Source organism: Nanorana parkeri, unplaced genomic scaffold, assembly GCF_000935625.1.
Source record: "Nanorana parkeri isolate BGI_ZX_2015 unplaced genomic scaffold, ASM93562v1 scaffold1691, whole genome shotgun sequence".
NCBI lineage: Eukaryota > Metazoa > Chordata > Amphibia > Anura > Dicroglossidae > Nanorana > Nanorana parkeri.
In genome coordinates, this window is record NW_017307959.1 from 246,763 (window position 1) to 260,833 (window position 14,071).

General features: G+C 41.9%; 1 protein-coding gene across 1 annotated transcript in view; it reads left to right on the forward strand.

Annotated features, from left to right (window-relative positions):
• LOC108799316 (F-box/WD repeat-containing protein 11-like) overlaps positions 1–13,717 on the forward strand; it is a 55,708-nt gene extending 41,991 nt beyond the window's left edge. Inside the window, exons 10-11 of the mRNA XM_018571168.1 lie at positions 6,494–6,682; positions 12,917–13,717. Of these exons, the coding sequence (XP_018426670.1) occupies positions 6,494–6,655 (162 nt within the window). The 3' untranslated portion in view covers positions 6,656–6,682; positions 12,917–13,717. The remainder of the gene's footprint in view (positions 1–6,493; positions 6,683–12,916) is intronic.
• The last annotated feature ends 354 nt before the right edge of the window (positions 13,718–14,071 follow it).

Consider the following 14,071-nt stretch of genomic DNA (forward strand, 5'->3'; position numbering starts at 1 on the left):
TGCCCTCATTTATGCCCTCATTTATGCCCTCATTTTTCTGGTGAGGAGTTTTCTGCTTCTATGCTCTCAAGAGTCTCTTGGTGCACAAGATGGTTCAGTCTGCTGACATATCTCCAAAACGTAAGGATACCCTTTTGATCTGTATTGACACAGTGTGCATGTTCCTTGACCTAAAGCAACCTGGTTTGGCCTTGCCAAGGGTTGCCAGACTGGGCTCCATGAAAATGCCTCAGCCAGGTAAAACCTTTCATGTACACTGTTTTGTAAGGTGACTAGCCTCATCCTGAAAAGATCTAAGCCCCCCAAGTGTTTTGCCAGCATTATGCTTTTAAAGAGGGGTTCCTTTAAGAAAAAAAAAGTGGGTTGTCCCTGTTGTAACAAGATTTTAATTGTCCCTATAGAGATCATTGCAGTTTTTTAGGCCCCATGTGAATAAAGGTTGGAAGCCCTATCTAAGGCTCAGGGGCGTCCCGAGGCTGGGTGACACCCGGAGCGGTGTCCGAGTGTCACCCCGCCGAGACGTCACCACGCATGTGTGCGATAACATTGCGCACGCGCTGCAGTATTCTGATAGAGAGGAGGAGACAGCCACCCGGCAGGATAAGGTATGCTGCCGGGTCCCCTCTCTCCTGATACTGTCGGGCGTTCGGTCTATGACCGAGTGCCCGACTTTTCAGAGGGGGGTGACACCAGAAATGACTAAGTCATTTTGGTGTCACCCCTCCAATGGTGTCACCCGGGTGCGGGCCGCACCCCCCTTGTGACGCCACTGCTAAGGCTTTGTTCTCCCTTTCAGGCCCTGCCATGCAACCTGCCATTGTGACCATGTCCATCTGCCAATTTAGCTGTCTGGTCCATGGCAATGTCTCAGGATCCTGCTTCTATACGAACAGATCCTTCTGTCCTCCCAACAGCTGAAGTTCCTGCACGTGGCCCTGTGCTAATGTGTCAACGGGCTATCGGATACTATTCACCAAATATCTAGGATGGGCTTTCTTTTGGTGCATATGTGGAGTACCCTTTGGCTCAAATAATTCTCTGCACAGCTTCAGTGGAAGAAGCATCTCTTGCTAGGGAATGCTATTTTGGTGAGTCATTCAACACCTTTATTAAGGAAGTCACAGGTGGGGGGGAGGGGGGAGAGTACCCTTTTGCCCAAGAAAAAGGAAGGCAAAAACTCCAGCAGGTGAACGCTCTACTCCTAAAACAAGGAGTTCCTTTTTGTCTCTCTCAGGCCAAGCCATAAGACCTGCACCCCCCAATTCTACCAAGTCCAGAAAAATTCCTCTCGGTGAGGGGGCACTCCAACTTGTCAGAGTGGGTGCATGTCTGTTTGCATGTTTAACCACCTGTTCCCTAGACATTTTAGATGCCTGGGTTCGTATCCAGGGGCTTCAAACTGCAATTTCAGTCTGTCTCCACCCTTCATGTTGTAATTTTTCAGTGATAAAAACTAAATTTATAAAAGTAGTTAATGGTACGAAAACTATTTTCGTCCGGTACCCAATTTTCGAAATTGATAAGATCGAGATCGATTTAATTCTCTTTATCAATCATTTGCAGCGCTGCCGCCGCCGCTCTGCTAGTCCGTTCTCTCTGCTTGTTCTGGCTGCAGCTGTCTGTCCTTTTCAATCCCCGCTGCTCTCCCTGTCTGTATCGGCAGAGGCAGTGGGTACACAGACCCGTGCAGCCGGCACCAGCGGGACGAGAGACCGCTGTGGCTCTGCAATCCCCCGCTTCCCCCCCTTGTACCTCTGCTGCTGTCCCATGCCTCTTCCTCTTCTGCTGCTGTCCAGTGCCTCCGCTGCTGCCCCGTTTCTCCTCTGCATCTAGAGGCTGGGAGCCATACCCAGCCTGCTATTGTATATTTTAAAATGCAATAGCAGGCTGGCTATTGCACCTGCCCACTGCCTGCTGTCAATCAGCAGAGGAGGACCTGATGGACAACTTTCTCCTTGAGGGCTAGTTCACACCAAGCGCGTTCCAGGAGCAGAGCAGTTACAGACCGGATCAAAACTGCGTCCAATGGTATTTTGGGCTCTAGTTCATACCGCAGCATTCAGTTCCGGAGCATGTAAAACTGCAGCAAGCCCTATTTTACCTGCTCTGGAACGCATGCAAACGCACTAGAACACACTGAAAGGCCATTTTAAACTTTTTTTTTTTGCAAGAACGGCCCTGAACATGGCAAAACACACTGCACTGCGTGTGCAGAAACTCATGCAGATCTGGTCTGCATTTGGTGTGAACAAGCCCTCAGTTCCCTCCTCTGCTGATTGACAGCAGTCAGTGGGCAGGTGCAATAGCCAACCAAACCCCCCCCCCCCCTATAGCAATAAAATTTTAAAAAAAGAAAATGAAGAAAATTTAAAAAATAAAAGTTAAATAAAATGAAAAATTACTCCAAGAATATATAATGAAATGAGTTTGGAAATACTCACGAATTGCTTAAATGCATTACACTTAAAATAAACCTATTCGGTTTTAGTCGACTAAAATCCACTTTAATTTTCGTCGACTAAAATAAAAATGTAATCTGATGACTAAAATGCGACTAAAAATTTTTTCTTTTCGTCAAAAGACTAAGACGAAAATGAAATTTGGTGTCAAAATTAACACTGGTTCCAGAGATGGAGTGGTTCCTGGGTTTCTATTCAAACCTGTTTACTATCCCCAACGCAAAAAGACTCATCCATCCCATACTGGCTCTAAAGATTCTCATCAAATTCTGTCACATTCAAAAATTGTATATGAAAGCCGACCAGTCAGTCATTGCTACCCTCCACATGGGAGAACTTCTGGCCTCTGTAGACATAAAGGCTGCATATCCCTATCTTTCTGATGCACCAGTGCTACCTGTATTTTGAAGTTGGCATTCAACATTTGCCAGTTTGTTGTCCTGCCTCTTGGGTTTTAGCCCCTTTTTTCTCTTTGTTGCGCTTTAGGGCATCCCTACAGTGGTATTTCTGGCAACCTTGTTCTTGGAGAACTGTCAGCCAATGTCCTCCAAAATCTCTACAAAAGCAATGCTACCCTGTTTCCCCGAAAATAAGACCTACCCCGAAATTAAGACCTAGTACCATTTTTGCGAATTGCTAAAATATAAGACCTACCCCGAAAATAAGACCTACCGTATATACTCGAGTATAAGCCGAGATTTTCAGCCCATTTTTTTGGCTGAAAAGTGCCCCCCCTCGGCTTATACTCGAGTCAGCGTGCTTTGGTGTCCCTTTTAAAAAAAGTCAGCGGGCTCTGACTCGAGTCAGCGGGCTCTAGGTACGCTGGTCACGTTCTAAGTAGGGGTGCCGAATCCACGGTTGATCGTTCATTTGATCTGTACTCACCTCTCCGCCGGCTTCCGGGTCTTCCGTCGGAGATCCGGTGACGTCACGGACATCGACGTCACCGGACTCCTCCCCCCCTCCCCGAGTGGCTCTGTCGGCTATCAAAAGAGATTGCAGAGGACCTGGTGCAACGCGCCTTCAAGAAATGTGGCATTAGTAATGCTATGGATGGCAGTGAAGACAGCGCTTTGTATGAGAACGACAGCAGTGATGGTGATGACTGTGAACTCAGTGATGATGACAATGTCTATGCTGATAACCTCACACCAGCTGAAGCTGTTTGTATGTTTGGACATACAGATGATGAGGAGGAGAACTCCAGTTTTGAAGGATTTTAGCTCTTGTGTGTTAGCTTGGTTGCTGATTGACCTAAGGTTGTTGTACTTTTAAAGTTACGGTATTTTTTGATGCCATATTGTTAATGTTGACCCCCTTTTCCACTTACAGAGCTAAGTTATTGTTTTTCTTTGAAATAAATATTCATGTAATTTTATTGGTATCTATCTTCATTTTGTACATTTACCAGTAGCTGCCTCATTTCCCACCCTCGGCTTATATTCGAGTCAATACTTTTTCCCAGTTTTTTGTGGTAAAATTAGGTACCTCGGCTTATATTCGGGACGGCTTATACTCGAGTATATACGGTAGTTGTGACCATTCCTAGGGCCGGTGGTGGCATAAGGAGGAACTTGAAGAGCAGCGGGAGAGAATCAGCGGTGACGACGAAGCCAGCGCTAGAGGAAGCGAGGCGGCAGCGGAGGGAGCAGAGCCGCATAAGCCAATGCCTCCTCTATAGCGCCGGCTCCTGTCACAGGCACAGTGATACCAAATGCACTCCACCTGTTAGGAATCTACATGAATCTATCATAGATCTAGGAATCTATGTGAGTAAACGTGCGCTTCGCTCATTCTGGTTACCAAATTACTCTTGGAAATGTACGGTACCCCTGATTGCCCTGATCACCCTATTCTTAACTTTGCCATTTTGGATTATTTAATTTGGATTTGCATTAATTTTGAAATGTTATAAATTTAAAAATAAATAAGACCTCCCCCGAAAATAAGACCTAGTGTGTTTTTTGTTTTTTTTAGCCCAAAAAAATATAAGACAGTGTCTTATTTTCGGGAAAACACGGTAGATTTTTACTCATTGCCTAAAGAGCCTGGTCTTGGATAAGGCCCTGTCCAGGGTCTTTCTTCCCCCAGGAAACGCATGTCTCTTCACGCCCATGTTTGGTCTCTGTGGGCAATTCTATATGTCTGGTTTCTCTCCAGACTGTTTCAACTCAACAGTCTGGCAGCTTGGGACAAGTGGGCTCAGTCTTTGAAACTTCCCATATGCCTGACTGACCGGTACTAGAATCTGGGAATTTCCTTCTCCTGATCGTCTAGAAGGTGCTTTTGATGGATGCAAGCCTGTCAGACTGGGGAGTAGTCCTGGGTACCCTCTCAGTGCAAGGGATCATCGGTGGACGCTTGGCTCCTGAGAGCAATTTAGTTGACTTAACACTGGACTTCTCTGCTCCAAAGTTCACCCTAGCAGAATTCAGTGGAGCAATGCCACAACAGTGGCTTAAATCAACCATCAGGGAGGCACCAGAAGTTGTGCAGCTCACCGAAGGGTACCTGATTCTGACTTGGGCAAAACGTCATGTTACAGCCCTAACAACTGTGCACATCCCAAGCATGGAAAAAAAGGCAGATGGACGTCCTCAATCACCAACACCTAGACTCCAGAGTATGGTCTCTTCTCCCAGAGGTGTTTGGACTTGTTGTAGGTGGGAATGTCAGACATGGACCTTTTGGCTTTCAGGTTCAACAGCAAAGATTGTCTCCAGGTAAAAATCTTCTAGACATCGCAGTGGATGCTCTGTTGACTTTGTGGGATCTGTTCAACCTGATCTATGCCTTTTCCCCTCTAACGTTCCTTCCTTGGCTACTCCACAGGATCGAGATGGAGGGCATTGCAGCGATGCTCACCTCCTTGGTTTGAATGCCTAAGGAGACATTCAAACCACCACCGAGACCAAGTTTTCTGTTGACATAGGAGAACTTGCCACCAATGTGACGGGCTCCGGTACTCAGGATGCGTACATCCGCCGCTGTATTCTTCCTTGCTGATGAGATGCTGCAACCAAGTGATCTTTAGCTCCCAGTCCACCCAGTCACCCTCCGAAACTAAGTGTAGGGTGAAACAAACTCTAATTTATTGAGCAACTGTGCAACCTTTTATACACAAAGTGATCAGATAAGATTATAATCCCATCACATACACCCTGCCCTCCCCAGATATTCAAACTGCACAACCCTGCAGGGGTCAAGCTACTTAAGAGCTCCAGACAGCCATATCAGGAGTCTGGCCCGACGCAGGAGAATGGCATTGTCCTGAGGGTGGTGCTTTGGTGCTGACATTCTTTTGATAAACCGTTGAGACAGTATAATATAATTAAACATAACCCAGCAATAACACACGCACAACCTTAAACTGATGAGCATGTCGTCGCACACAGGTCCTTCCTCTTTGTTCTTATGATTTACTCCTCCCATTGTTTGCGACAAAACTGAAGCTTGCTGGGAGTGGGAGGGCTATTCTGGGGTGTCATTAAAAGTTTAGTTTCCAATCACTTGAAGGCAGCAGCATAACCCTATGTTCCTATATATTGTCCTGTGCCCTGTAATGTACCCCAAGGAAAGGATATTACAGGTAAGACAAAAATCCTTTTTTGTTTTTCTTACATTGACATATTTATAACATTATTGAAATTAAGGGCTGATCAACATTTAAATATGCATTTTAAAAAATCATTAAGAAGACTGTACACTCCCTTTTTAGATTCATTGTTTCATCAACCTTGCTTTATTATCTTAAATTATATCTAAATGTTATTTTGAGTAACTCCATTCAGTGGATAAAGGGGTATATTCTGGACTGATGTATGAAAATACTTGGTTCTCTTAATGATGTAAATGTCTTACTGCAGATTTTCCTTGCCTAGCCTACACTACCTGTGAATCGCTTACTGTTTTGAAGTCTGTAAAGAATCTTTTCCACCCATCAAGCCATATCAGTTGTGAATTGTGTTGTGAATTTTATCACAAGATCTGCTTGAGGCATGTGACAAGACCTTTTTTAATCTAATCGATTTCAGGAACATTCTGGACGTGTGTTTCGCCTTCAGTTTGATGAATTTCAAATTATTAGCAGCTCCCACGATGATACTATTTTGATCTGGGATTTTTTAAACGTTCCGTCAAATGCTCCAAATGAAACTCGTTCTCCGTCTCGGACATATACATACATCTCCAGATAGCATCATGTACATTTCTGTTCTTACCAGGTAAATTTTCCTTTTTTTTAAAGAGATGTAAACCAAGTTTTTTATTTTCCCATTGCACAGTTGTTTGTTTAGAGGTTTGGATGTTAACAAATGGTGGTTGTTTTTATTTCTAATATTATCCAATTAGTTATTAGATACTTTTATTCTCCTGTCAGACCTGTCAGTGTTCTTATGTAATAATTCTAAAAATGCATTCATTTGGATTTGTAACCTAATAAAAGAATGTGGCCAATTTGAATAGAGTATGTAACATCCCTCTGGATGTACTGTGTAAATAACAGTGGGGAGTTGAAAATATAAATGTATAAGTGGATTATAGAGTAAACCTGTGGCTGGGCTATGGACATTCATGTGTATACATATTACAAGCAATATATGAGTTTTAAATCAAATTATCCCAGACCTCTGTAGCAACAGACACTGTGGAGCAATTAATACTCAATTTCAATAAAGAAGCACTTGGGTTGCTTTCTAATAACAGCTTAGCTAATCCCGTTCCCACCTCCAGCAGTGATGCTGCAGCCTTTTCAATGTCAACACAAAACATGAATGGTTAAGCATTTTTGCAGCCTTTGCTTGCCTTAGAAAGGCTGTCAAGGAGATGAGAAGGCTCCCCGTATCAGAAAGTTATCTGTGTAAGTAAATGATTGGAGGTTTAGTTTGGGCTGTGAAAGCCAAGAAAATAATATAATGCAACTTCCCACTCATAAGTGGTGGCTGCATTAGGTTTTTTCCAGGTTTTCGTTTTACATTACTTTCACATACATACTGTATCCACAGAGATGGCTTATGACAATTTAATAAAGGAGTGCAGCACAGGCAGAGAGCACATGAAATTATCTTCTGACAAGATGGCAATATCCGCAATTTTTTTTTAAACAGCACATTTTGAACAGCTAGGAAAAATGCTTTTTAAATTATATATTTATCAAATCAAACCAAAAGGGAGCAAAAGAAGTTAATGTTTTACCTACACTATACAGCAACAAAGGTTAGATTACTGCCTTTAAAAAAATATGTAAATACTTCAATGTTAATTTCCACAGGTTCAGTTTAAACCCTTCATGACTGAGCTTTTTTTTTCTTCAGTTTCTGTTCATAAATGACTGACACACTTTTTACATTTTTGCTTTGTGATTCTTCCATGGCAGTAATATACTTTCTTACTAAATGTACCCACGCATATTATATATTGTTTTTTAGAGGACAGATAGGGCTAAATAATTATATCAAATGTGTACCGAACGCCTCACTTAGTTCGAATAAAATATTTTTAAAATGAGGTAAAAAACGTAAAAACACTTTTTTCACAAGTTTTGATTATTATTTTTTAGAAATAGTTTTTTATAATTATAGTATACAAATGTTTAATTTTTATTTTCTTGTCAATTCATATCAAGCAGTCACTATGACTGCTTGATAAATTAACTTTTTAAATTTTTGGTTATTAGGCTGCTCCAAACTTAGGAACCGCTAATAATAACTTTACCTGGCAGCATGTCATCAGATCTCACTAAAGGTGTTTGATCCTGCTCAGACTATCAGAAGTGATACATTTCAGGCAAAGAGATACATGATAATATTCCTGTGGCTGAAAAATAACACAGCTTTGTAAACATCAGGCCAGTCTATGGAGCTGTCAAAACGAATAGCAGAGAGGTGACTCACTCTGCTACCTCTCTGCTATCTTAGCTGTCAAATACCGGATCGCTATTTAGTGATCCGGTATTTGTATGTAACAGCTTAATTCTTCCATTAATGAATGAAAGAAGCTTTAACAAAAGCCTAACTATTTCATTAATGCCTCAATGCTGAGGAATTCATTAAAGGAGATCTTTGAGGCGAGTGAAAATCAGTTATAGTTGTAGCCGACCTGTGACAATGAAACTGTCACAGGTCGGCTCAATAGATCAGGACACATAGCGTCGCTCGCTCACTTCTCAATCTATCCCTGCAGAGAGCCGTGACTGTCAGTCACGGCTCCTAGCAGGGCTCCCCCCCTGTCTGATCCTCCAGCGTTGAACGGGCGGGGGAGGGGGTGGCTACAGCTGGCTCTGCCTCTAGATAGGTAGAGCCAGCTGTCAATCACGCAGCTGGGTGGAACTCGACAGTGCTGTCGGGATCCGTCCCGGCTGCGGCGTCTCAGTATACCGCGAGCTGTAACTCGCGATATACTGAGCTTTGGGTGACAAGAGGGCGCTAGTTTGTGTCCTCCCGTTACCCTTAGGGGAACTATGGGGAAAAGCCCTAACCCCATAGTTCTCCTTTAATGAATGGTAACCATTGACAATCAGCGGTTACCAACATTACAGAGTTGCAAATAACTGGTCGTGTACATTGTACGTGGCCAGTCATTTGGGCACTTCGTGGCGGGACGTACAGTGTACATGTTACGTCACGGAGGGGTAAAAGAGACGCTGTAGTAGTGACAGTTTTTTTTCACTGTGACAGTGTTTTTTTAGAGTTTTTGCTCCTTCCTCTGTTGCAGATAGAGAATACCTGGTACTTTCAGGTATGAGAGAGCACATGACAGTGCCAGGGTTTAGCAGCCAAGTGCATGACAGAAGGGAGGACATTACTAGTCCCCTATGATGTGCAACACCAGCTGACCCTGTCTATTTAAACTCAACCTGCGCCCAGACTATTTGCCCTTAAGTGTTTAAATTTCTTTCTTGTCCATTGATGGACACATTAAAGAGGAACTTTACCCATATCTTTAAAATAACAATCACACCTTTAGAAATGTTTAGTAATGACAATCTACAATCTCATACTTCTAGATAATTGCCGGCTTTGTATTCTTTGCATACCTTATTTCGCTGAGGGAAGCAAACTCATTTCTTCTTTTTATAAAGATTTATTTTTCTTCTATCAAGTTTCTACAATTGCTGCAGAAGGGCTCATTTGGCAGCTTTTGGATAAGCTTTGGCATCGCCACAAAGGCCATACCTAGACACCGCTTTAAGGAAGAAGCAGGGCTGTCTTGTAATGTGTCCTGTGTGCACTGAGCTCTACTGAAGGTGCTGTTCTAAACACTTGTGAAGGATAGGGGCCTACCTGATTCGTTTATCCGTACATTTTTAAAAGGTAGGAAATTTACTTGCAAAGCCTAACATCATACCTGAAGAAAAGTACTCCGTAGAACATCTCCCCAGTCTGGTCAATATCAACATTTGACATTGAGCACCATCAAGGGTCATATCTTGGTCTTAGCGATTTTTTTTTATTTTTTTTTAACCACGTGTTTACACCCCCTCCTGGCCAGGCCATTTTTCAGTATTTAGCGCTGCAGTACTTTGACATTTTAGTCAGTCATGCTGTACTGAAATTTTATGACATTTTTTGGGGACAGATAGTGCTTTCTTTTGGTGGTATTTAATCACCACTGCAGGTTTTATTTTTTACTATATTAATGGAAAATTACTGAAAATTTTGAAAGTGTTGTGTTTTTTTTTATATTGTTCGGAAACCATTTATTACCCAATTTTTTGGTAAAATATAAAAGACGGGGTCACGTTGGGTAAATAGACACCAAACATGTCAAACTTTAATATTGCGCGAAATTACAAAAACAACTGCTATACCCAAAATTGATTATAGGCGACGCTTTAAAAGCTTTTACTGCTCATCAGTTGATAATCAATGGCCCTAGAATTATTGCTTTCACTTTAACATTCGCGGCGATATGTAACATGTGCGGCATAATGGACACAATCATCTTCGCACGTATGCGCACCCGACGCATGTTTGTATGGGTGAGGGGATATATATATATTATTTATTTTTATTTTTTCATGTGTAACTTTATATTTTTTTTAATGCAACGTTAATTTTTTTTTCCCACTTAACTTTATTGCTATCACATTGGGGGCTAAGAAACCCCCCTATGTGATAGCAAAGAGATGTGACAGGTCCTCTTTATGGAGACAGGAGTCTTCAAGACCCCTCATGTCACCTAGGACCCCCTAAAGAAGCTGATGAAGCAGAGATCTGCTTCATCAGCTTCTCTCCAGCGTCTGAAACTGGAGAGTGACACAAGAATGCGGAAATGACTTCCGCACTTCCGCATTCTGACAGGGGAGAGGGGATCGGAGGGAGATCCCCTGTCACAGAGCCACTATGATGGTCCCGGGTTTGCACCGGGCACAGTGGAGCCCGGGACCAGCGTGACAGCGGGAGGGGTGCGGATCGCTTGTACGTTAACAGGTGTCACTGCCTGTTTTTAAGACCACTTGCCTCTCACTCATTTCTGAAAGCCTTTAACCCCTTCATGACTGAGGCCCTTTTTTCATTTTTTGCACCCATGTTATATTCCACATTTTAGGCCTGAAAATGACTTAAAACCCCCCAACATTATATAAGTGTCATTCTCAATATTTCCCATGATCATGATCAATTTAAAGTGACACCCTGAAATTTCAATCTGGTTCAACGGAAACTGCCCTTTGAACTTATCAGGGATATCGCCCTGTCCTAACTCACATGGTTGCCTTCCTCGTTGCCATCACCTCACCTGTGAGGCGAGTTTGAGTTTGGCAGCCTTAACCTTTCAAGAATGCTTTCTTGTGTTACACAAAGTCAAGGTTATGTTTTGGGCCTAAGGCCTTTCTGCCCATGGTGGTATCTTCCTATTACTTTAACCAGGATGCTATTCTCCCATACCTGTCCTTGGTCGATGACATCCCAAGATGATTTCCCACCACTGGATGTCATTTGTGCTGTTAGAGTCTGTTTCTCAGCTACTCCTTTAGACAGTCTGACTTTGTCAATCCTTAGGATCCACCTGCTTCTCGTTCCACTATGCCCAGGTGGATTTGACAGCTTATCGTTGACGCCTATAGTCTTAAGGGCAAGGTTCCACCTTTCCCTGTCAAGGTGCATGCCACTAGATCAGTTAGTGCTTCATGGGCCTTTTCAGCATCTGACATTGGTTTATCAAATTTGCAAAGCTGCCACCTAGTCTTCTGTTCACAAGTTTTGCTGCGGCGTCTGTAATGCTCTGGACTACAAATCCCGGAGATGTAAAGCTTATCTCAAGGATGAGCCCAGCTGTAAAGCTTGGCAAAACTTTAATTTCTATTTGTTGTCTGTTCTTGCAGTGAAGCTCAAGGAAACTTACCCAAGTAGCATTTAAAAGTACTTTACTTGGTGAAAATGCTGTGTGCACAAACTTAGTTACAGGAAAAACAAATACATAAACAAGACAGGCTGCTACAAACATTCACATGCACCCACTACACTATCTAGTACATGTAATGGTTTCTAAGAGAGGAAACACTAAAAATGTACTTAGCTCATGCTGCAGATTACTAAACTCTGTAATGAACCGGACTACTTGGCACATAGTGTTTTGGAGGAAAATGGCTTCTCGTTGCAGTCTCTGGTGGCCAAGTCCTTTGTATTATAAATCAGCCCTCTACTCATAAATCCTCATCTTGTGAAGCCCTCTCGTACTGTCCCCCTTCTGTGAAGCCCTCCTCAACCTTTCAGCTACTGACTTTTATTGAGAGAAAACTGGCCTCGCACTTGGTGGGGCGCCACCCCTTGACTTTGAAAGTGAAATATCATGCATTTCACTTTCCCACCTCTAGGTGGCAGCATTGTATCATAAATTGCCATCAGTAGTCCAGATTTGATTTGACCTGTGTGTGACTGTTTACACAAGACTTCCCCATATCACCATCCCATTGTGATACGAATAATGGGGAAACAATACAGGACAGCCACACCATTGTAAAAAAAACAGTTTGGTCTGTTTAGAAGGCACCGTTCATTGTGTAAAACCAGCTCTGTCAATAAACAAACAAAACCACATCTCTATTGCAAATCTATGTGTGTCTGAAAAAGTCCAATAAGATATATTGCAACACACGTCTCAGTATACCGCGAGCTGTAGCCTTAGAACTATGGGGAAAAGCACTGACCCCATAGTTCTCCTTTAACTCCAAATAGCCACAGTTTTTTGTTTTTGTTTTTGTTTTTTCTAAGCATGAACAACCTTGGAAATATAGTGAATAGAAGTGGAGCTCATCTCCCTTCCATTCCTGTGTCTCCTGTATTATAGTGGTTAAATTCAGTAAGCACCCCACTGAAATGTAGAGGGTGCCATACAAAATCATGGGTTGGGATTAAACTGACATTTTTAATAACTGTTTTAAGCTAATAGATACAATTTTTTTAAGTTGCGAAAAATTCTTTGTCTCCACACCTCTGATTTGTAATATTTGTTCCTAGGGATTAGCTATTCTGAACTACTGTACTGGATATGTGGATATGGCTAGAAGCTCATGTACAAGTAATTATCGGAAATAATGGTGCCGCACTGAAGAAAAAGTGAATCTTCAACCAACCTTTAAATCTTGTCCCATGTACTTCCAGCTATTAGAATTTACCACACCTTAATATACAGAACTTGATGAATTGTGGATTTTGTAACAGCATTTGAAAACCCAGAGGTGAACCTGTAAATTTTAAGAAGTGATAATTCGCTGAAAGAAGTTCTGGAATGATGCAACCTCATTTGTTTTGCACTTAGTGACTTTCATGAAGAATGTTTTCCAATAGTGTGGGTGCCAAACATATCCAAAATGTACTACGTGTTTGCTTTTTTTTTCTAAACCTAAACACAGCATTTTTTTCTGTTCCGCATGTATGTGGTAACTAATTAAAATATATGCCAATTATTGCTCTTTTTGGAATACATTTAGTCTTGTACACATATACCATTGTGTTAATTGGTTGACGGCTATTTTGTTTTTGTAGCAGCTGTGTAATTTTTTTAAGAGTTCTAGTTAGTGTTTTGTCCTAATTGTAAACAAAAAAGTGTGTAATATGCACAAAACCCACTAGTTTGTCCCACTAGGAGATTGTTACAAAAAATAGGAGTTCAGTAAATTGAAAATAACCTAAAAGGGATCTGTCACTGAAACATTAAACTGAAAGAAGAGCCAATCATTCATTATTTATGGTCTGTTACAGCAGTTATGTATTTTGTTGTTACCATTCTTATGAACGCATAGAAATTCTGAGCTGTTGCCATGGGAAAAATTGCACCTTTCAAGTTATGTGGTCTCTGCACCAATCTTGTGTAGATGGCCTTTGTATTTATATACCTTGTGTAACATTGTGCTGTATATTAAGGATCATTTATAACAATTGGTACAATGGAAAGTTGTGGTGTTCGCGTAGTACTCAGTAAGAAGTTTGCTTTATTTCTTTAGAGAGTAGCAGAGAAGAGAAATTAAGAGCAAAAGTGCATATATGCCGTACCCCCCACTTTCCCTTGCACTTTTATAAGTGATATCCGTGTTTCCAGAGTGCAACAGTGAAAGTGGTAAACATGATTGAACCAAGTTTCTGTATCCTGTTATACAGGCTAATTTAAAAATA